This window comes from Sceloporus occidentalis, unplaced genomic scaffold (assembly GCF_023333645.1).
Source record: "Sceloporus occidentalis isolate IW3139 unplaced genomic scaffold, rSceOcc1.0.p SCAF_95, whole genome shotgun sequence".
NCBI classification, from domain to species: domain Eukaryota; kingdom Metazoa; phylum Chordata; class Lepidosauria; order Squamata; family Phrynosomatidae; genus Sceloporus; species Sceloporus occidentalis.
In genome coordinates, this window is record NW_028317075.1 from 3946604 (window position 1) to 3970989 (window position 24386).

Consider the following 24386-nt stretch of genomic DNA (forward strand, 5'->3'; position numbering starts at 1 on the left):
TGAGATAGACTATGTGTAAAATAATAGATTAAGTGGTGGGTGTGATGAAAATTTCAGGTAACAGGTAGGCATATCTTTTTTATTTTTACGTTTGCTAGTGATCTATATTTAAGTTTATATTTAAAAAAAAAAAGGAATAAAACCAAACAAAATATAAACCGAATATAATGTTAATATAATGTTACGCATGCATGTTTAAAGTGTACCAGCAGATCCAAATTTAAGACTGATAGCATTTGGGGGCTGAAAATGGAGAATATGCATTTAAATTTTTTTCATCAATTACTTCTGGTTAAAAACATATCTGATAACATGAAAAATCTGATGCTAATAGGTAAAAGGTTAGCCTTATAAAACCTTATAGAAGGTTAGCTCTTCCTTTAGTTAATAGACCCCAATGGTGCAATTTTTAACACATAGGGATAATGTAGAAAAAATTATTGTGGTACAAATTGTGAAGACTGGTTATATTACCATAGCAACAGAACGTTTTGTGCCAATTTGTATCTTGTGCACATTTTAGAAATGTTGTGTATAGGTACGTCATGCTAGGAAGTGTTGAAAAATGTTGGATATTACTGCTCCGCTTTGGCTGCTAATTACAATAAAGATGAGGAAACAGAAAATGAACTTACATTTTTATGATTTACACACTTCATTAGGACCAGTTCCCGGTATGCCCGCTTGGCATGTGTCTGATTCTGGAATGGTCTGCTGAGTTTCTTAATTGCCACATTTCTATCAAGAACAGCATCGTAGGCGGCACTAAAAGAGATAAGAACACCCATAGTGTAAATAAAAGCATTTAGAGTCGATGCTTCTGAAACCGGTAGATTTAATCGGTTTCCCACAACGATGCAAACTTTATCCAAGACAGAGAGCTTGTTCTGTTTTGTGGAAGCAATGCTACAACGGGACGTCATGTAGCTCAAACAGGAAGAAACAAACATAATTATAGAAAACAAGGTTTGGGACATTACATGTAACATAGGATGGCTGGTAACCAAGCAGCAAGATACGTGTCTGTACCAGATGTCTGGAAAATCTGCTGTCTCCCAGTTATGTATGCACATCGGTATAAATAGTGTGTCTTTTGTCATGGTAACAAGACTTTTTAAGCAAATGAGGGTAGTTTTAATGTTTCATGATAATGGCTACAATGATGCTGCAACATTTATTTTAGCCAACCAAAGTGGTGTATAATATATAATATGGCGTATAATAAACAAATAAAACCAGACTTCATTTTTAATAAATTTTTCCTATTTTGTGTGTTCGTACGAACCTCTGATAACACGGAGAGACCTCAGTGAAACAAACAAAAAACGAACAGTAAAATTTTGTTAAGATTCGCTTGATCATTTGTGATGTTTTGGCACTAGTTTAACTTGTTTTGGTGCTCTTTCATGAGGTAGTGTGAAGGGACTGTGTGTAGGAGGGTACGTCTAAATGACTAATAAGTAGACTTAGCCAAAAAAAATTGGAAGGATGGTTCCAACAAGATGTGTGGAGTTTTCCTTACTTTTTTCCTCTGGCTAATCAGGATTAACAAGGGGAAGGGACAAGCACAATCATAAAGGTGTGCCGACGCAATTGTAACGTGTCATTAGGAGCCTGATGAGTGTTAGAAGTATGTGACAGTGTTAGATTGAAGTTCATCCATCTACCACACTGCAAGTCTCAAGTAGTGTAGAGGAGACAATTTACTGGGGTTCGGTGGACTGGAGAACTATAGGAGTGTAGTTAATTTTATTGATTTAATGGGACGACAGCAGAAGTTTTTTTTTCTTTTCCTTTTTATGTATTTATTTTAGGGCTATTTTTTTTACCTTAAAAATTAATTTGGGAGCCAATTCTTTAAATATTTTTACAAGTTCCTATGAAGTTGTGCTTTCGTAATACACTTATCATACCAGCACAAAATCATAAATAAATAAATAATGTTCATTGTGTGTTAGGTCTTGAAATACTGTTCCTGAATTAAATTTAAATTGCACATTTACCAGCAAAACCTCTTCATTTTGGATAATGCAATTTGGGGACTGTGCATGCATGGAACCTTCTTACCTGGAGTCAGAAATATAACCAGCGCATATACTGGCAAGGATTCTGACTGTAGTTGTGGTAAAAAATTCTTCACCCCACCTACCAAGTCGTATACCATATGGCTAGATGTGTCAGTCTGTCTGTGCCTGTCCTTCCTTTTGTTGCTACTGTGGCTCAATCTCTTTCCTTAGTCTGAGGAATCAATTCTTTAATAGTTTTTTTTAATGTAGGGGAAATTCAGTCTTGTACCAAGTAGCTGGATGTGTCTGTCTGCCTGTGCCTGCCCTCTGCCCTGTCCTTCACTTTGTTGCTTCTGTGGCTCAATCTCCTTCCTTATACTGAGGGATCTATTCTTTCAATGTTTTTCTAATTCTAGGGGAAATTAATTTGCATCAATTTGCATATGCATGGAGTATGTGTAAGAGTGTACTTTAAAACAATAACAGAACATTAATATTTTCATATACTTGGTTTTTTTTACATATAGTGGAGTTTAATGGCAGAAAATTAATGGATATAAACCTAACTGTATAGTTATAAAATCTGATTAAAAAATGTAACTACAGAGATCTGTAACCAACACCCTCAAAGCTCAGTTTAATAAATAATACTATATATTAGTACTAATATTATCGAAAAAAAGAATCTCCATGGCAGCATTTGATGAAAAAAGATATTACAAATCCTGATTGTATTGAGGACAGCTGTGCTCTCTGGATGTATAGAGGGTGATTAATGTTGCCTGACACTTCCCCTTATGAAACTGGATAAATGGTTTGGCTTATTGGTTTCGAAGATTGGAAAACAGACATCCTTACAGCTAACACAATTAAGGTAGACCTGCGGTAAACTGGTTTATTATGGGGGGAAAAAACAGAAATTGCATTCTATAAAGACGTTGTGGTTTCTTTTATCAATATAGAAATTCATATTTTTTATAGAATAAGTGCCAGATATAATTTAGTGTTACAAAATAAAATGTATTTAATAGCAACAGAGCTACCTTCATCTGGCTGCTGAACTCATATCTCTTATAGTAATGCCTCCACTGCTGGGGGTGTCAAGAGATCATCATGCCCCCCCCCAACATTTCTAACCATCATAAACACTTTTTAGGGGGTGTGGGAAGAGGGGTAGCAAGGAGGCCAACCATCACTGACATTTTATGTGACTGTTTATGTTTACCAAGGTTCTGCCGTTCATATGATACATGAGTCATTTATTACCTATTATTTACTGAACATGTGTGTAAAAAAGGTTACACATTGCTGATTTGATGTTGAATAGCACATTGTATTACACTATAAGAACACAGAAAGGGTTTGTATAGGCAGCCAGGTGATTTAATAACACATATATAGTACATATTTAGCCAGAAACATTGCTGTTTCCTATGCCCCCCCTGCCATCATGTTAGAAGCCGCAAAACCTGTGTGTAATTTGTGTGAGTATTATGATGTCACACATGTTTACCCACACATGCATTTTCATTATGTCCAAGCTTGAGCAAGAAAAATCTGCCTCCTAGATGGTCAGTTGAGCAGCGTCTGTGGCCTCTGCATGAGACTAAGCAGTCACTCAGACTTTAGACCCACTGCGATCAACACCTTGCACTTAATTATGTTGTTACTTTTCAAATGGCCTATTTAACCCAGTCTTATATTCTGTGAAACACAAATGCTGGTAGAAATCTACAGGCTTGGGTAGCAGGCGTGAGGAATGGATTCCTCTAAGGATGATGTGGAACTACAAATCCCATCCCACTCCCTTTTTAAGCTGCCTCTATTGAAAGTGATGAGCATTCATCAGCACACTTCTTGCTTATGTTAAGTAAAATTCCCATTCTAGTCAATGGAGTCAATATAGCAAATGGAGATCTAGTTATAACTATGACTGAAGATTATAGGTGATCAATAAAAGCTATAGATCATTCGGGTAACCATGTCTATAAGCACATAGTTTAATTTTGTTTCTTTTTCGGGGTTTTGGGGCATGCAAATAGGAGTAATATTATAATTTAATCCATAGCATAGATACATAACATACATATATATACATTTTTCAATATATTGTGTGGAATCCTAGGATGTGAGGAGTATGGATATAGGAGGGTAAATGTTTTCTGCATTCTGGTGATAAAAGTCTGATGCTCTGGAAGGTAGTATTCTTCTGTAGAAGATCATGTTATATATATGGTAGAGGGTATAGGTCAAACTAATCAGCTGAATCAGTTGGTGAAAAACTGCACCATAAGTGTACGAATCCGAAGACACGAGTGCACTATGCATAATCCTAACTCCGATTTGAAAGTAACCATAGTCATTATTCAGTATAGATTGTTTTGTTCTCTTATCCAGATAAATCAATACATAATAAAAATCACTGTTCAGAGTGTATGTGGTGTTTGTCATAGCACTGTATTCGCATTAATTTGATTATACATTTTAGCATTATTAATGATGAATCTTTCTAGTTGACTGTCTATGCTGATGGTTATATTGATTATTGCCCATTTAAAGTATATAGCATGGTGATTAAGACACTTCATGAAAATTCATACTTGTATTATCTAGTGATTTGATTGATACAAATTTGATATTTTCTAAGAATTTGTTTAATCCTTTGATTATTCAACTTATTATTGGAATAATTTGGTTTTATTGTTTCGCTTATGCAGATTTCTGTTGCTGTTTAGTATTTATGTTTTCTTCTTAAATAAATTTGCTTTGCTTATCTAAAAGTGAATTGCTATTGTGGTACAAGGCCATATCTTTAAATTGATATGAATAAAACTACTTGATTCATAATTAAAGGTTAACACATATCACATAACCCTTGACACTTTCCATTTTACAATTACAATCTCAAATCCATATCAAAGAATCATGCGAAGAGCTACGAGAAGCTTTATAAAACTCTTTGGATCAAACATATGTGCCTTGGGAAAGACACAAACATAAGGTATGAGTATACCTCTAAAGTTCAAGATGCTGATGTCTGGATTACAGTATGAGACACTGCATAATTAATGACAAAAATATAGGAAACTGAGATCAGTTCCTTAATTTATTCTATTTCCATGCTAATGGAGATTTTATGCGTCATGCTGCAGAGACACAACAGCCCACTTGAAATTTTAAGAAGTGAATCAGAAACGTAACAATTTAACGAATAGGAGTCAGTTGTCCTGCAGATCTTACTTTGTCCCATTTAGTGCAATACAATAATGTTTTAAAACCTTATCATCATATATACAGTATATATATCTCATGTGGTCCTGGATAAAGAATATATTAGGCACCATGCCTTTAGCTCAAGCTAGTTTGTTGCTGAAGCCAAGGTGTCTTAAAGTTAGATTGACAATTCAAATAAATATCAGTGTTTGCCCTTGATAATTATGTTATCACAGCTGTTTACAAGGACTTGGGTGGTGGGTGTGATCCTTTACCCTGTGGCAGTTCTGCTTCTCCTGACACACTTTCGCTTCTGTTGAGCACTAGCCCTACTTTGTATGCAGCAAGCCCCAGTTCCAGGAGGCCAGTGACTGCACCTAATTAGGGTTCCCATATCTGCAACCTAATCTGAGAACCGTGTGCCTTGAACTTAACTCCCTTGTTTCCTCTTCTTCCTGCTGACCCCTATTTAAGCACTGGTTATCACCATCCTAATTGTTGTTCTGTATGTACACCATGCCAGGATCCAAGCTACAGACACATAATGAATTGACTTACCAAACAATTCCCTGAGCCCCAGAGCCTATGGGCTTGAGATTCTGGTAGCGCTTGAGTACTGTGAAGGTTGAGTCTCCTACTTCCACGCTGTAGAACTGGTTGTCAACTTTGCTTTTACTCATGTTGTAATGTTTAGCAATATATGACACATCCACTTGATTACCAAATCCCTGAAAAAGTTAAAAAAAATGCAAAAAGTAAGTATTAGTAATATGACCACTAATATACTGCAATGACATAGAAAACAATCTATTAAGGCATGGACGCCACTTGATCTCTGGATATATGCTGTGGTATCTGGGACCAAGTAAGCAGCAGATCATTTATGTCCTGTAAGTTGTGAGGTGCAACCATTTGTTCCAGTCTCCTTGTGCTGCTTCAAAATTGTTTACAAAGGAGCTTTCCAACCTGGACAGGGCCGGTTGAGGTCTGAAGGGGCCCTTTCTAAATAAATTTGATCCGAATGGAGACAGGAAACCAACAGGGTCACGTTATGTTACGTCAAGTGATCCTGCAATGAAAACAAGACTGCTTCCAAGCTGTAACTGTGCAAGGAGCTGGACAATAAGCAGACGTATTTAGGGGGTATATATGTTTGTATGTATGCAGACATGAACGTCTATGTATAAGTGTATGTGAGCATGGATGTCTATGCTTAAATGTATGTGAGCATGGATGTGATGGTGTATGTGTAATTGTGAGCATAGATGTGTATGTGTAAGTGTTTGTATGTGAGCATAGATGTGTCCATGGTGCGAGATGGACTGTGTGTTAAAATGAGTGGTGTGACAGGGAGTGTGTACGTGTGTATTAGTAAGTATAAGTAAGTTTTTGTGTTAGCATGTGTAAATTTGAATTTGTGTGTTTACATTTGTGTGCCAGAGCGTATGTTGGAGGGGGCAAGGAGCAAAGATAGCACAGACAAACTGTTTGGAGACAAATATGGCACAGATAATCTGTTTAGGGGCACTGACAAGATGGAGCAAAGATGGCACAGGCTGTTTGGGAGCAAAGATGGCACAGGCTGTTTGGGAGCAAAGATGGCACAGGCTGTTTGGGGGCAAAGGAGGCACTCACAAGCTGTTTTGGGGTAAAGGTGGCACTCTGGGACATCTGCATTGGGAATTGGGGGGGGTTGGGGCAGCTTTCGCACAGGTGCCCTGTGGTTTCTAGTTACACCTCTGTCCACAATCCTTACAAAGGGTTCCTAGACCAATCAACAACATTAAAAAACTCAATGATAGGGGAAATATGACCAATCATGTAGATCCTAGGAAATGACTAGACCTTTCTCCATGGTATACACATAAGATGGGTTTCAATACATATGTATTTTTTATTTTTAATCTTAAAACAGAATTGTATGTGTTACCGCAATATATATATAACTGTAAAGCATAGGATTTGGGAAAAGGACAGGTCCAATTTAAAGACACGAGAGGAAGGTTAAAGAGTGATAACAAAAAGGGGGAAGTAATGAGACGAGTGATTTGAGTAGAAAGGTTATCAAGGGTAGCTAAACGGGAGTATGTATAAAATAAAAATCAAACAAATCACTTTAGAAGTACCAAAAGGTTCATTTAAATAAGTCAAGTCAAGCATTGACATTTTAATTGCAGTTAGAGTTATTGAGTAGTTATAGATGCACTGTCTTAGACTAGACCAGTGATGGCGAACCCGTGGCACGCGTGCCGCTGTTGGCACGCCGAGCCGTCTCTGTGGGCACGCCGTGACTACAGTAATATACTATAGTCACGGCGTCCCCCGGACTACATCTCCCACAGTTCTCAGTGCTGAGCGCCGGGCGACTGGATATGACGCTTATATCCAGCCCCGGCGCCCAGCATAAACAGCTGTGCGCGGCTGCACTGCACAGTTAGAACGGAAGAAGCAGAAAGGAAAAAGCAGAAAGGAGGAAAAGGAAGCAGAAAGGAGGAAAAGGAAGCAGAAAGGAGGAAAAGGAAGCAGAAAGGAGGAAGAAAAAGCAGAAAGGATTAAGAAAAGGTAAGATTTGTGGAGAACCAAGGTGGGTGGGTGGTTGATTATTGGGGGGGTCTGATGTGGAGAACGAAGGTGGGTTAGGGGGGTCTGATGTGGAGAATGAAGGTGGGTGGGGGCATCTGATGTGGAGAATGAAGGTGGGTTAGGGGGGTCTGATGTGGAGAATGAAGGTGGGTTAGGGGGGTCTGATGTGGAGAATGAAGGTGGGTTAGGGGGGTCTGATGTGGAGAATGAAGGTGGGTGGGAGGGGGTCTGATGTGGAGAACAAAGGTTGTGGGGGGGTCTGATGTGGAGAACAAAGGTGGGTTGGGGGGGGTCTGATGTGGAGAATGAAGGTGGGTGGGGGGGTCTGATGGTGGAGAATGATGTGTGTGCATATACATATGGTAAGGCATATGTATGGGCACTTGGGCAGGCATATGTGTGTGTGTATAGGGCAGCTGTGTATATGTGCGTGTATGTGCATACGTTTATGGGCAGTGTATATGTGCCCACAAAAGGTGTCTTTAAAAAAATACATGCACGTGTACAGTTGTTTTTTTTTTGTTTTTTTTCAATACAAAAAATGTTTAATGGAAAGCTCTGTTATTGTGTTTTTCTTTTTAAACAAAAGCTGTTAATTAGTTTGAAAAACTGTACGAATTGTTTTTTCTAAACTAAAACCTCGTTATTCAGGTTTAATGGCAGTGTTGGCACTTTGAAAAAAATAAGTCGTTTTGGTTTGCAGTTTGGGCACTTGGGCTCAAAAAGGTTTGCCATCACTGGACTAGACTAACATTGTGACCACCTGCCTAATATTGTGTGGGTTCCCCTTTTGCCTTTAAAGCAAAAGAGCCTTGACCCATCGAGGCATGGACTCCACTAAATTTCTGAAGGTGCGTTGTGGTATATGGCACCAGAAGTTAGCAGCAGATCATTTAAGTCCTGCAAGTTGTGAGGTGGGGCCTCCATGTATTCATCCTGGTGCCATGTGTTCTCCAGGTAAGCGACGCACCCGGCCATCCACGCGATGTAAAAGACATTGTGATTCATCAGACCAGGCCACCTTCTTTCATTGCTCTGTGGTCCAGTTCTTATGCTCAAATACTCATTTTAGGTGCTTTCGGCATTGGAAGGGGGATAGCATGGACATCCTGACTGGTCTGTGGCTAGCAGCCCCATACACAACAAACTGTGTGTTCTGACACCTTTCTATCAGAAGCAGCATTAACCACACAGGGCTACATCCCTTAGTTCTAGTGAGGGGTAATGTAAATGCTAGAACACACAAAGATATTAAGCTTTCAACTTTGTAGCACCAGTTTGGGGAAGGCCCTTTCCAGTTCCAGTATGACTGTACCCCTGTGCATAAAGCATGGTCTATAAAGACATAGAGTTCGGTGTGGAGAAACTCAAGTGTTAACCCTGTTGAACACCTCTGTGATGAATTTTAATACTGATTGCAAGTCAAGCCTTCTCCTTCAAGATCATTGCCTCACTTCACAAATGCTCTTTTGACAGAATGGACACAGGTTTCCACAAACACACTCCAAAATAAAGCCTTCCCAAAAGAATGGAGGCTGTTACATCCACAAAGGGCGGTGGGGAAATCCATATTAATGCCCATGGTTCATGAATGGGATGTCCAACAAGTTGAAATATGTAGAATGGCCAGTTGTCCACAAATGTTTATTAGTGTGAGTAGATAGCACATAGGCCTAGGTCTACTTATCTGACATGCATCTCTGCAATAAGAGGAATTTCTCCAATTCCCATGTTATATTTCAATCAATACCATGGCAACTAGATTCACTACATCTATTCTCTACTGGCCATGTACTTTGCTTATTTCTTATCCAATATAAACTAAATAGGAAAAGTCCAATCTTAAGTCCCTATGGACACCTTTCCCAATTTTATTTACATTCAATGCTGCCATACTTGTCCACCAGAAGTAAATTACTGCACTCAAGCGAACTATCTGAAAACAACCTCATTGAAAGCCTTCTGAGTTGGATTTATTTGATTCCATTTATTACCTGAAAGTAAAGCAGCCAAGAACACTAGGCTACTGATCACACTGATATATGCCACCAAGGGATTTATGAGAGTGCTCTTTGTCTGAAAAGTGACATTAAAAAGTATCTTCCTGCAAATAAAGTAATATTACTGCAGCAGATGTTTCTCAGTAATAAACAAGGCTCTGCTTTGTCTGGAAATATTGGGATATAGATATATTAGATATATGGCAGCCACACAGATAAACAATATGGTTGGGTCAGCATGGTTAATTGTGTTACAGTAACTGGTTCATTTTTAAGGTCCCATCAACCATACAGAATGTCCACTATAATTGGTGTGGTTCTTTGTACTGTTACATACCTCACATGTTTAACGATTTTCATGGGACAATCTACATCTTTGGGTACTGCCCTGCTGTGGAGCGTATCTGCCCCTCATTTCCGGGTAATGAGAGATCCTCTAATCTCCCCTGACTACGTCAAGAAGTTGTAAAATTGCTGCAACACAGACCTCCATTGCAGCTCCTATATGGCGTCCTTTTGATGCTTCGAATTTGAGCACCGTATGGTATGGGGGGTGGGTGGTCCTGTCCACGAACATGCCCCTGTCAGGTCAACCCACAACCCAAGTGTTGCCATTTGAACATCTGAAGTGTTGGGCAGTACGCTGTTATAATAATTATTTTTGTATCCACAAATAAGTGTATTATAATGTTCAACATAAATCAACACTGAGACATTATTTTTAAAATTTAGAAATATCTAAAAGTGTTTGTGTTCAGGTTTCGTTTATTGTATTTATTTTAGATATGTTACCTCATAAGCAAACTTGCTTCTAGTTATGCTGTCAAGACACATTATCATACAAGCTATGCCTTGGCCTAACTTCAAATTCATCAGCAAATATCAAATATTTCAGTCATGATATTCAGTGAACAAAACCAGGTCATGCTAAATCATTCGGAATCTCTAAAGAGATTTGCAGTCATAAAACATAATGGTTTGAAAGTGTTTCTGGAAATGCCTTCTAAATGCAACAACACTTGTGTTTAGTGCAACTGCTACTGTTTGTCACTTTGCAATTATCTACTTATATAGGACATGCCCACAGTAAAGGGTGGCTTAATCCCTAGGTTGGAAGCCTTAAGTCAAGCAGGTTTTCCCACAAGCTGTTGACATGTAGTATATTTATGTGGGGTAGTGCCTTAGGCCTTATCCAGTTTAGTGTGAATTCAGCAATACCTACCCTGTGCTGAGAGCTGGGACATGAGGCCACAACTTGGCACATACCTCTGTAGTGTAAATGGGATGGTTACAGAGATTCCCTGAACTAGCCATTTGAGCTGGTAGAGCAGAACTGATACTGTCTGGGGGGGGGGTCTGCCTCAGGTGCCACTCATCAGGGAGGTGCCACATTGGAAATCCTGGTCCTTAAGAGGTTCAATCAGGACCTTAAAGTTTCATCTCCATAGTCAAGTCCAAACTACAATTGTTTTTTCTTGGTTCAATAGTAAATGTATAAACTTTATATCTCTGGTGTTATAAGCTACATTAAGTGCTGTTCCATTTGTACATCAATTTCTAATAGCCAACATCCTTTTTATTCATATCTACCTGGGTAGTTGTCTATACTAATTTTATACTATACTTTTATGGTAGTATAAAATGAGAATTAGCTAAATCCAAAAAAAGCAGACCTAGTGCATGTACACAATCACAGACACACACAGTTTGTTGCCATTATCATAAAAATGGACACAAACCAGTTCTTCTTCTGTCACTGGTCCAAATTGGAGGAGAAAGATCTTTAGAGATTTGGTTGACCAGATTGGAGAAGAAAGTGTATTATCGATATTTTAGAGGTAAATATCTGTAGATTGTTACAACAGTATATACATTGATTAAAAAGTGAGAGAAATGTGAAAAATAAGAACCATTTCTTATTTGACTTGCTAAAGAAAGTTTGGAATAGATGACCCAGAACATTTATGTTTGTTAATTATGATTCCCCTTTTTCACGTTTGATGCAATTTTTGTATAGTCCAACACATAGTTTGAATAATACAATAAAAAAGAAAATTAGATTTTTTTAAAATACTTGTTTTCACTATTTTGCGAGTTACAGGTGAGGGTATGCAAGTTCAAAGTGGGCTCTCATGTCCTTGCAACCCTCCTCTCCCACTACAATAAATCAAAAATGAGGGTCCCTAGGATGCTCTTTTAGCCAACAAGCCGGAAATTACACCCCTTCGTCTCCACCATGTGTGCAGAAGAGTACTGGGCATATTAAGAAGCCTGGAAAGGAGTTTGTTGTCATATACTCACCCTTTTCCTACTTTTAGTACACTTGCAACTTAGTAAATACACCTACCATTGTTCATATCCTATTTGTCCTTGGATCCATAAAAACATGATGACAATGTGCAGGTTGAATTTATGAAAGAATCAGTACCTCACATTTACTCAAAAAAGTAGCTTACAGCAGTCATTTTATACAGGCCTGTAATACAAAGCTCGACAAATCCCAGGTCGCCATGGCGACTGAGAATTTTGTCCTGGCGCCTAGGTCAGGGGCGTCCGATGTGCGGCCTGCCCGACTTCAATGTGCGGCCTGCTCACGGTGCAACATGGTGTGTGCATGCACACACGGCCGTCTTACCACCTCACCTCGAGGCCACACTACGTGAACGTTGGTCTGCCAACTGTATATGTAAGTGTGTACATGTATCAGTGTCAGTATATGTGACTCTTAATATTTGTAAACGTGTGTGAAGCTACCTGTGAAGCTGGAGTTATGGGTGTGTATTATTGTTTTCCTAAATTTGTACCTGCATTTTACACATAGGTGAGTATTACTGTGGTTTTTCTAATTGGAGATTCCACATTACATTATACATGTTTCTACTGGCCATTTTTTAGACCACTGGCAAAATAGTTTTTAATTTTTTTTTCCCATCCCTTATTTTGGGAAAAAAAATGTACATCTTCAATGAGTAGATTATTTATACTGTGAAATGTGTGGCACAAATGTCACTGACTGCCTTTTAGAAATTAATTAAACACACTGTTTTTCACACACAGCGATCCTGGCGAATACCCACAATGTTATGCTTTCTTTTTCCAACAAACGGAAGAGTGTTTAGAACCTAATAGAGAAAGAAAGCTGTAGAGACGCGATGAACTTTATAAAATGCCAAGTCCCAGGGGTGCTTGTTAAATGAATTATAGAGACATTTCTGCATAAGGCCATTGCGTGAAAAATATAGCATTTATTATACCACATGAAAGACTAGATAGTTTTAAATATTACACAGCAATAGATAATTGATATCAGTGTTAACCCTAGAGTGTCATGTGTTTCCAAGGTGTTTTGTGAAGTATTCTGTATAGTGGTGTGATTAATTAGGATTGTATTAATAAAACACAGGAAAATAGGGTACTTCCATTTTTCTTATGGTAAAGGTGATTAGAGTGGATCTGTCGCTTTTCCCAAATTCTATAAAATTCACTAAAAAAAACCAATGCAATGTTTAGATCATAAAATAAGCAATACATACACATTAAAACTCTTATGTGTGTAGAGTGAATGATATCTTAATTTCTCATTTCTCAGGTTCTGTATAATTAGTCATTACATAATGTTATGTCGGCCTTATAAAGTTGCTAATTTTTATTAACTGGTTCAGGCAGCCTTTGAAAGTAGGGCTCTGTGAACGTTCGATTTTTCGAATCAAATCTTTACTTGCCATTGATCAGTCCATTTACTGTGACTGACCGATTGAAATGAGCACAGTCCTCATAAATAATAATAACAATATTAAGCCAGATTCAGAATGCAATAACTACAGAATAATAACCCTCATTCATTATTTGCCTTATATATAGAAAAACAAAGTTGTTCATATATATATATATATATAATGTCAAAAAATCAGAGTATTGCAGAGTATGCGGTGATACCTTTTTTATTGGACTAACATAATATTTAAAAGACAAGCTTTCAGGAGTTATGCTCTCTTCATCAGGTCTGAAGCAATACACAGCATGTGTATTGCTTCAGACCTGATGAAGAGAGGATAACACTTTGTATGTACACATGCAAATTTGGAAAACCTTCAAAGAAGGTAAAAAGTATAAGAAAGGTATTGAAATGAAATATATATATTCTGTATTCTTATCATCCCCATGCATTAAAGGAGTTAATAGCTGTGAAAGTATTAGACTAACTCTTCCTTATGATGTCAGGCGCATCTTATGTTTTTAAAGTATAACCTATTACATACAGGTGAATCAGCTCACAGTGACCTCAACTGATGGAGGACTGCACCACAATACTAGTTACATCATTAGTTGTAATACCACACAACCATTGGACTTTTTTGCCCATAATTTCTGAACAGATGAACCCAAGGGGGGCAGACTAAGAGAGACTAATGTCAATGTTTGTACAGATCTCCTTGATTTCCCACTAGGGAACCAGGAACAGTGCCTCCAGAGACAATTTCCCCAGCAGATGGGCAACTGCTTTACATGCAAATGTGGAGATGCGGAGTAGGACTCAGGCCTACAGCTCCTTGTTACCGCTCTCATCCTTAGTATACTTCCTCATGTTGGTTGACCTATATAAGAATGGTTGACATAATAATGTGCAATTAAGAAATTGTGACTTCATCACTGTTAATCAATGTTTGCATGATGATACAGACAAATTGCAAATTGCACCAGTTTATTTTCTTTTTACTAAACATTCTATACAGGGCCACTGTATTCATGAGCCATAATACAGGAAAAGTTGGTCCTTACTTCACCAGTCTTGAAGACTGGTGAAGATAAACTCTGTATATTCCTCTCTGACACAATATGTAACATGGGTTGCTTGAAAAGACAAAAAATAATATGTATTAGAAGCCCATTTTGTGTATATATACTGTGAGTACAGCCACCTCAAGTTTTTTTTATATTATCAGAGTCTGAATTATTCCTCGCCAGTTAGGAAGGGCCGTAGCTATCTTAGAAAGACGAGTAATGTGTGTGAAGCAGCATTCAGGAATGGGAAATAATTACTAATTACATAAAAAGTGTATCCTACTAACTGAGACAGAAATCAGCTTTGTACCATACTTTTAAACTAAACATCTCAACACAATTATCGTAAGTGTACGTAAACCATATATAGTTCCAGTAAACAAATTAAAGGGTAAAAAGCTGAAATTCAGTATGGAGCTTAAGTAAGGTTACTATACACACGTTACATGGGCACACATGTGATGTCACTGGATGTTCTCCCACAAAATTCTCTACCTCCCATTTGCTGGCATGCTCACTGCCTAATTCAAGCACTTTTCATTGTAAACAGCTGGCAGTCCACATAAACAGGACATTTACCGTGACTGCCAACAGACAGAACACGAGCCAAGACGTTGAGATTATCCTGACAAATTAGTGATTTTTAAAAGCTATGCACTTGTTCCTACTATTTCCTCCACAGAAACCATCCCTCCCTATTCAGAGATCATGTTGTTCATTTCTTTCCTCCAGATTGAAGTGATGTCATATCTGGCATCTTAATTCAGCACAGGCAAAACAACAGGAGGGAGAAGGTTAGCATGGTCTCCATGTTTGATTATATTGAATCACCAGAAACTGCAGCTGGTTCCCCTCCCACATGCTCCTCCTTGCAACATTTCCTATTTTTCGGGCATGCCACAGCAATTTTGAGTATGCACTAAACCATATTTCGTTGGTAAACTGGATGATACAGAACCATTGAACTTTAGAACAACATTGCTCATGAGGAGTTGAAGAGTCTTTAAAGGGACCCTCCAGCCATCATATGCACTTTAGTGCACATGATAAGTTAACTGCCACTTTTAAATTAAAATTTTTTGTTGCATACATGTACATGAAGGGATTCACAAGGAAACTGAAGGAGATGCAGAATGCTATTACTGGTCAATAATGCATAATCAATTATTTACAAAGTACTTTTTATGGACTCTTCATTGGTGGTAATGTACGGGCCATTAGACTCACATTTTAAAATTAACTAGCTTCTATTTGCTGCCGTTTGCTACAATTATGCTATGTTTTACCATATGCTATTTCTTTTGTTACCGCTATTGGAATCTAGCAAGCACTTCCAGTATATCATAACGACATATGGTAGCTGCAATCATTTTGTACGCAATCCAGCCGTTTCAGTAATTTTTTTTCTTCTTTTTCTTTCATTGAAAGGATTATCCTAACAAAACTACAGTACATATTTTGTATATACTTATTCTTATAAGTATACTTATTCTTATATTCTTGGCATAACATTTCAAAATCATATATAGTACAGATGACGCACTTTTCTACAAATAAGGTAGTATTAGTGTTGCATTAAAATGTGTAGCACTGAAAAAAATATAAGTAAGCATATGTATTTATTTCATTATGCCAGAGGTTTTTGTTTTCAGTGATGCTGTTTGATTTATTGTAATTATGCTAATTATGAAATTTATGTTAATACATGAAGAATGTATAGCTCGGAAAAATATAAACCAATTCTTCATTGTTCATAATAAAGGTTTTGCTGCCATTATGCTTAAAATAAAGCCGTGACATTTTCAATCCCTATCAGGAGTGGTGAGCACCTTAAACTTTATGTTGTGGGTTCGATTTCATTTTAATGTTATGTCAACAGAGTAGATACTGCAAAGAAAAAAAACCTGCTAGCATTGTGCTGTTCATTAGTGTGATTCACTGCCTGTCAACGGAATTTCTAAAATTCAATATCCCATTAATCAATTTAATATTTGAGTTGCAGCCTTGAAATTATGCAGACCCAAAAATCTATTTTCTGAAAAATCACATGACTTGCTTGCTATCTGTAATCCTGTAACAAACAGCATCTGCAGAATATGTGAACGCATTAGAAGGATATAAAGACGGATTCATTTTTAACCCCATGCAATTGCTAAGGTGACCTTCTTATCAGAAGCCAATTTCAAGTCTTAATGTCTGTAGTATTTTTCAGTATGGCTCCCATATTCGTTAAACAAAGTCTGGAGCCACATAAACTTATATGTGAAGGCATAGATTTTGAGTAAAATGCACAATTACATTTTATCTAATCCACCTCATTAGATTCCCCCAGTATTTACTTGCACTTCTTTATTACTACTTTGCAACAATTATTTAAAACGTATGTGGGTAAATGAAAATCTAAACATTTTAGGAGATGGATTTTACGTCTTATGCAGAAGCTGTCATGATCTGAATTTTCGTAACCGATCTCGTTTTCCATGAGACCGTTTATTAGAGCTATTGCTGTTTCAGTTAGATATAGGAGACAGAATAGCAGGAAATTTAAAAACTCTTAAAATAATGTGTTAATAGAAGATTGCTACCAGCATCTATTACATTAGGTGGACTGTATCAATAATTAGTGCTATTTTCATCAATTTGGTAATACCTTTCACAGCTTTATTCTATAAAAAGCTATTAGTAGTATCAAAATACCTCCCAACATTAGAAACTCCCAAAGAGGAGCACTCTTTTAGGGGATGTATGCTTTTGGAGTATTATGCGATTTTTGGACCTATTGACAACTATTGTTCTGATTGAATAAGGTACTTTAAAATACACATTTTCTGTTCTTTATATGCCAATTGTTGTGATGTTTATGGCTGTAGAAGACTGTGATACACTCCATACCATACCTGGGAACTCAGTTTAACCTAAAGTTTCCAGGTGAAGCGCTCTTTCCCCAGATCTCCTGGATCCTTCCCTCTTTCTCCAGGCGAGAAGTGGTGTTTGGCCCAACTTTACTGGCATAACTACAGGGGTCGCAGCTGTGACAGGGCCCTTGTTCGGGTCTCCTCCTTCTGACCTTGACCTCACTGCTTCAGGTCAGAAGGGCTCTTTCTAAGCTAGTTTGAACTGGCACTTGGAGACACATGTGTATCAGGGTCACGTAATGTCACGTGACCCCGCAGTGAAACCGAGGCTGCTCGCACTGTGCTATCAGCCGGACAAAAACCTGCAGGAGGGGTGAGAGGTAAGCGGGGAGGGAATGTATGTTTGTCTGTATGTATGTAAGATTGGCAGCATGGATGTGTAATTGTGTGTGTGAGACCATGGATGTCTAATTGTGTGTGTGAGCATGGATGTGTAACAGTGGTTGTGTGTGAGCAAGGAAGTTTAATTGTGTGTGTGAGCATGGATTTGTAATTGTGTGTTCGTGTGAGCATGGATGTCTAATTGTGTGTGTGAGCATGGATGTCTGTGTGTGTGTGAGCATGGATGTGTAATTGTGTGTTCGTGTGAGCATGGATGTCTAATTGTGTGTGTGAGCATGGATATCTGTGTGTATGTGAGCATGGATGTGTAATTGTGTATTTGTGTGTGAACATGAATGTCTAATTGTGTGTGTGGGACCATGAGTAATTACAAAATGTGTAATTGTGTGTGTGAATGTATGTGTTAATGAGTATGAGTAAGTGTGTGTACTTTGTGTAAGCGTGTCTGCATTTACGTGCCAGAGTGTATGTTGGAAGGAGGGGCAAGGGGCAAAGAAGGCATAGACAAGTTGTTTGGGCCAATGATGGCACATACCAGCTGTTGGGGAGGGGGCTCCCCCATATCTATATGATACTAGCAGTAATGATGAAACAAGTCATATATTACTAGGTAAATTAGTTGGACGTCTATAAAGCTGCCTCTCTGTCCCAATCATTGCCTCTGGATTGCTGGCAGCTTTGCATTGAAAAGGTTGGAACGAGGCTAAAGTTGTGTCACAATATCATTTCTTCTAAAGGTTATATTTCTAAAGGTTCAAAGTTGTTAGATCGTTTTTATGAACTCTAAAAAAAATTTGTTCTTCTTACACATTCTTTATGTGCGAATTACTGAATTATTTACTTCAGTAAATTTTTTATTTTTCCTTGAAATCAGTTTTAATCTTGAACACTAGTTTAATATATCTAAATATAAAACAAGTAGTGGAATACGTTGGCCCAAGTCAGCAATATCTTTATTAATCAGAAAAGTCTATTTCTTAGCACAAATTATTCTACAGCAATTTGACCGCATTCAGAGACTAAACAATAGGGAGATAAAGCTTAAACCCCTTCAGGTCCGGGACGTACCTGGTACTTCCTGGTTACCGGTCACCGGTAGACCGGGACGTACCAGGTACGTCTCCTCCAAAAACCGCCCCCACATCGCCACAATCGTGGTGATCGTGGAGGCGCTGCTGCTGCTGTCTGCCCAGGAGTCTGGGCAGACAGCACAGCCTCTCTAAACCCGCCCCCAAGCCCACGATCACTCCCACGGAGTGATTCTCTAGGCAGAGCCACAGGCTGCCTGATCGCTCATTGAAGGGGTTAATTCCCGTTTTGTAGGGGGCTCTGCTGCAGGCAGACCAGCAACAGCAAAAACGAGCCCCCAGAAGTCCTTTGATCAGTCCTGTAGGACTGATCAAAGAGACTCCTCCCCTACAATCTCCAGTCTATAAGAGATTGTGTCCCAGCTGCCAGAGGCAGCTTCAGGGACAGGGAGACAGAGTTCTTTGGTTTCCACATGAGTGTGGAGACCAGCCCCCCCACCCCCTCCCTTGCTAAGTTAACCCCTACCCCCCTCTTCCTCAATTAACCCCTTCAATGCTGCGATTGTGTATGACCCCCATCGCAGCATTGCAGGGGTTAATATTAGTCCCCACAAGCTTGTGGGGACTAAATATCAGTCAATGCTGTGCTTCAATGGAGCATCAGCATTGAAAGAGTTAAAAAAAAATGTAAAAAATAATAGTAATAAAAAAAATAATAATAATACATTAAAAAAAATTAATAAAATAATAATAATTAAAAAAAATAACAGCACTGACCTGAAAGTCCAGGGTGCTTCCAGGTCAAATGCTGGGCTGGGCTGGGCTGATCAGATCGCTCCTGGCCAATAGGAGTGATCGGATCATTATGGTAGCCCACGGTTGACCCTGCTCTACAAAGAGAGAGGGGTCATCTAGGTTAATTATGAAGAAACACAAATTATTAATAAATAAAAAAATCATAATTATTACCTGATGACTTGTCGGTGACATTTTAAGTCGCTGATTATTGATCGGTCTCCCTGATTGATGTCAGCGGCCTAAACCTGTCACTTACAAGTAATCTGATAAAAAAAAATATTTAAAAAAATGTAAATGCACATGTTCCAGTTTTGCCCTCATAGCTTCCTCAAAAAATGCATGAACCATGCATGTGAGGCCTTGTTGGACTCATGGGATGTTGGTGAACAAAATGTGGTGTTTTCTTTCACTTATGGTGTGCAAGAAATTCAGTGCAACATTGAAATGTATGCGTTAAAAAGGCAATAAAATAATTTCCCTGTGAAGTTTGGCAGACATCAGTGAAGAAATGGCTGGCTGAAAACGGTCAAAACTACCCTAGTTGAAAACCTTGACTCATTTACTGTTCATAAATATATACTTTTATGGGGTAATTTACAGTGGGGGGCTTCCAAAATGTCCCAAATGGGATATGGGCCCAGGAAACCAATTTCTGAAAATTCCAAATTTGAAAACTAAAATGCGCATGTTCCAGTTTTGCCCTCATAGCTTCCTCAAAAAATGCATGAACCATGCATGTGAGGCCTTGTTGGAACCGGGGGATGTTGGTGAACACAATTCTGCAGTTGCACATATTCTATACAAAATATAATATAAATATCTAAAAAGCAACATTGCAACATATGCAAAAAAAATATAAAAATTCCTCAAAATTTGGCAGCAATTGGCGATAAAATCCCTGTTTGAAAAGTGTCAAAATGACCCTAGTCGTACACCTTGACTTATCTACTGTTCATAAACATATAATTTTGGGGGGATAATCAGTATCTGTGACAACTATTGCAGTTATTAGACTACCATGCCAAATTTGAAAAAAATTACATTTTAAAAACGTGATGCATGCCTTGCAATATTTGCCCTATACTGGTCAAAATAGATAAAAATCCTGGCCATTTTGGGTGGTTTCCAAATCAGGACAACTTAATGAATATATTTGGGATAATTTTTTCCCATTGGTTCAATGTGTGTACAATTTGTATGTATACAAAACTGTAAAAAAACTTTTTCCAGTTTATTTCAAACAAAACAATGTACTACCCAGCTTAATATGGTTTCAAATGAAAGTCCTACTTGTGCTGAAAAAAACAATATATGATTTGTGTGGGTGCTCCAATTGATAAGAGAGAAATTACAGTTGAAGAAAAACATGGCAAAAACACAATAACGGCTCCAGTCCTTTAGCGACACCCTAGTTTAAAAATCCCGGTCCTGAAGGGGTTAATGGGGAAGAATATTTATTTGGAGTATTGGTGACGGATGCTCCCACAGTGGTCGGCATGGTGTCTGCCACCCTGCTAGCTCCAGAGGTGGACTGGACTGCCCGCTGCTGAAGGAGCACGGCTGGGTGGGAGATCACGGATCTCTGTCTAACTGGCCCAAAATAAAGGGATTGTGCGGTCTGTTCATAGAAACCACTGCTACCTTTTGAAGCGTGCCAGCTATTGTTGGTGAGAGCTGGGATATGATGTCATACCCCGGCTCACAGCACTGAAGCCATGCGCACTGTGATGGAGCACTGAAGCAGAGATCTGTTGGTTTCCACCACAGGACTTTAGAAAGGTATAAGATGGAGAGAAAGGTTAGAGATAAATAGTGAGGTAGAGGAGACATAGTAAGAAAATGGGAGATATAAAGAGAATGATAACGGGGAGAGATGGGAAGCGATATTTCCAATATTACAATGTTTTTCTTTATTACTTGCAAACTAGTGCACTAATGGGCATTGGGAGACACAAGCAAATCATTTAATATCAAATCCATATAAAAGTACTAGTGTGTGGGTGATGCTGGATTGCTTTCATTCTTACCTACTCAATATTAATGGTATACATCTGGACTTTAATAAAGTCTAATTAATGGGAGTATGGATCCTTATAATGAGCTTTCACTGCATTAACTTTGATTGAGTATAAGGAGATGATTCACCTGTGTGTAATTCATCACATCAAACATTGTGTTTGCTGGTAGGAGATGGCTTATTGAACTCAACAACATTCAAGATTCAACTGTTGTATTCCCTTTTTGTTATGCTAGTACCAGGCAGCAGTTGCCAAAGCCATGGATAATGCCCAGCGCCTTATAATCTAGTCTATGGAGGCAGTGCCGAGTCGCCACAGTCACCATAATCACCATAGTGTAAATGGGCCAGTTGGGGAGATCAAAGAAGCAGGAACCTTGGGAGCCTGATTGCTCAAGAGATTGCGATCTGCCCTGGTTTTGCCGCAGAGGAACTGCCACCTCCCTGGACCTGCCACCCTAGGCCTGGGCCAGAATAAGTCACTGTGTGGCAGGGCAAATTTCCTGTCCTTAAGCTATCTTCCTTTCCCACTACTCACCTTTACAAAGGCTGTCTGAACCAAACAATCAACACCTTAAAAAGGTAGACCTCATTGTTACCTAGGTTTCTTTAGTGTATAGAATTGTAAATTATAGTATTCTGACAGATGTGTTTTAAGGAATAAGAACAACATAATCTTAAAATTATGATGTTGACAGTACATATATTAAAAGAAATGTAGCGGAATATTGTGATGATAAAATAAACATTTCAGAACAATGGAAATACAAATTCATACGGTACCTTGTTTTACCAGTAAGGAACACACACCTGACAAAAGGCAATCTTCACATCCAGGGTAGGTTCACTGCAATTGTACAAGAAATGCCGGCTCATAAATACCTAAAAAAATAATTAAAGCAAAAGATTACCACACATGCTTCCAAGTTACAGAAATTCACCCATTTATCAAAATACAAAACATTTTTCCATGGATACTTTAAAAAAAATATATATTTTTTTACTAAATATGATAAATATCTAAAATACATAAAACTATTTTTGATCAATGTAATCAGAGAGAAAAAAACATCATATTCTGCAGCAATGCACAATGGGCAAATAGGACATAACAAGCGCATCGCATAACAGTTTGAACAAAACAGGAGGGCCCTGATCAAGCCAGCTTATATTCTAAAAGGAAATGGTGGTATACGAAAGTGAAAGCATAGGACCAAATGAATACTATTATACAGCAAAGAGTTGTTGCTCTTCTCTGTTAAAGGCAATTATTTTTGTTCTGGCTAAATTCCGGATTTAAAGAAAAGACACTTTTCCCTTCCTTTCCACTGCACATAAATTAAACGATCTGCTGTGGGTTTCATTTCTGTCAGAGCCTTTATAAGATTTCAGAAGCTGAGATTGCAGATAAAACAAGAAGAAATAAATTGATATTTTCTACAAGAGCTATGTAATGTTTGAAATTCATCTTATATTCTTTAGTTCATTCTTTGGTTAGTTACATTTAATGGTCAATGGTAGACCATGGGCATTTCAAGTTCCAAGAATTAGTCATTGTGTAAAAAAGGAAATCAGTGAACTGTGTTTCAAAAGGTTAATATCCATAGTTATAAGAACACAAAATATATGCACAATTCTGATAATCATTCTTCTACGCTGATTAAAAAGCACATTGATATTTATTCAAGTGGCGAGCCACCAAAGATGAAGAAAGAGAGTGAAGATGTCCTATATACAAGAACCAATTTAGGTTGTTATCTAAAGTCCATGTCGTTGAGAATGAAAAGGGGACATACATACTTCCTAACGGCGCCATGTTACAGATATAATGTTGGAAATTATAGAGAGGGTAATGGCGTTCACTGATGCTACTTTAATTGCTTTCATAGGGATCTAAGAAAAGAGTAGCATCAGCCGATACATGACTTATGTTTGTGAGTTGAGTTGTTTATTAAAATAGATCTGTTTATCTTAATATATCCAAGGAAGCTGAACAGTTTCATCTATTCATATAATATGAAAAAATATTACTTCTCACAGAAACAGACACCGAAAGCTTGCTGCAATACTGTATTTCCAACACGTAAGAGCCAATAAACTGTATCAACATTTAACATTTAATTGAAAAATAAGGTATGCAGAATTATTACCTTAACTGTTACAGTAAATAAAGCAGCTTTACTTATAAAATGCTGATCAATTGGGCACCAGTGGTGTTTATAACATGCTATCAGAAAATCACTTTTTAATATTTCCCTGTCCTGTACTCATCTTCCTTAGGGGTATATCTGGGTGAGTTGTGTGGGTTTGAGTAGACCAAAAACTCAACCCAGCATGTCACACACACAGATGAGTTGGCCAAAAGCTGATCCTGGCCTCAGCCCACCAATAACTTTAGATACATACATTTCATATACTGAATCCAGTTGAATATTATGATAGCAAAATTGAAGAATCTGCATATTCACAGAAAATTGGTAATTTGATTTTAGTATCTGACACTGCAACTACTATCACATGAGACAAAAATATCGAAGCGTTGAAAACCATCTATTAATAATATTTTTTTTTAGGTTATTTAGATACATTTTTAAAATATCAGATATTTCAGAAAGACATATAATTTCATGAAATTCTCCCTGCACTTTAATGACCCCCCCCCCCCCCCCCCCGGAAAGAGTGCTCTGTAGTCTTAGTCTCAG

At 38.0% G+C, this 24386-nt stretch overlaps 1 protein-coding gene across 5 annotated transcripts in view; it reads right to left on the minus strand.

Moving 5' to 3' along the window:
- Positions 1-22560, minus strand: part of LOC149284341 (mitogen-activated protein kinase 10-like) — a 62582-nt gene extending 40022 nt beyond the window's left edge. For 3 of the 5 annotated variants that reach the window (XM_089496928.1, XM_089496927.1, XM_089496926.1), the window contains exons 1-2: positions 5778-5899; positions 636-765 (exon numbers count right to left, since the gene is read on the minus strand). In XM_089496928.1, the coding sequence (XP_089353054.1) occupies positions 636-765; positions 5778-5899 (252 nt within the window). Of the gene's footprint in view, positions 1-635; positions 766-5777; positions 5948-22494 lie in introns of those variants that run through there. The other 2 variants (XM_089496925.1, XM_089496924.1) reach the window with 1 other exon arrangement.
- Between the last annotated feature and the right edge of the window lie 1826 nt (positions 22561-24386).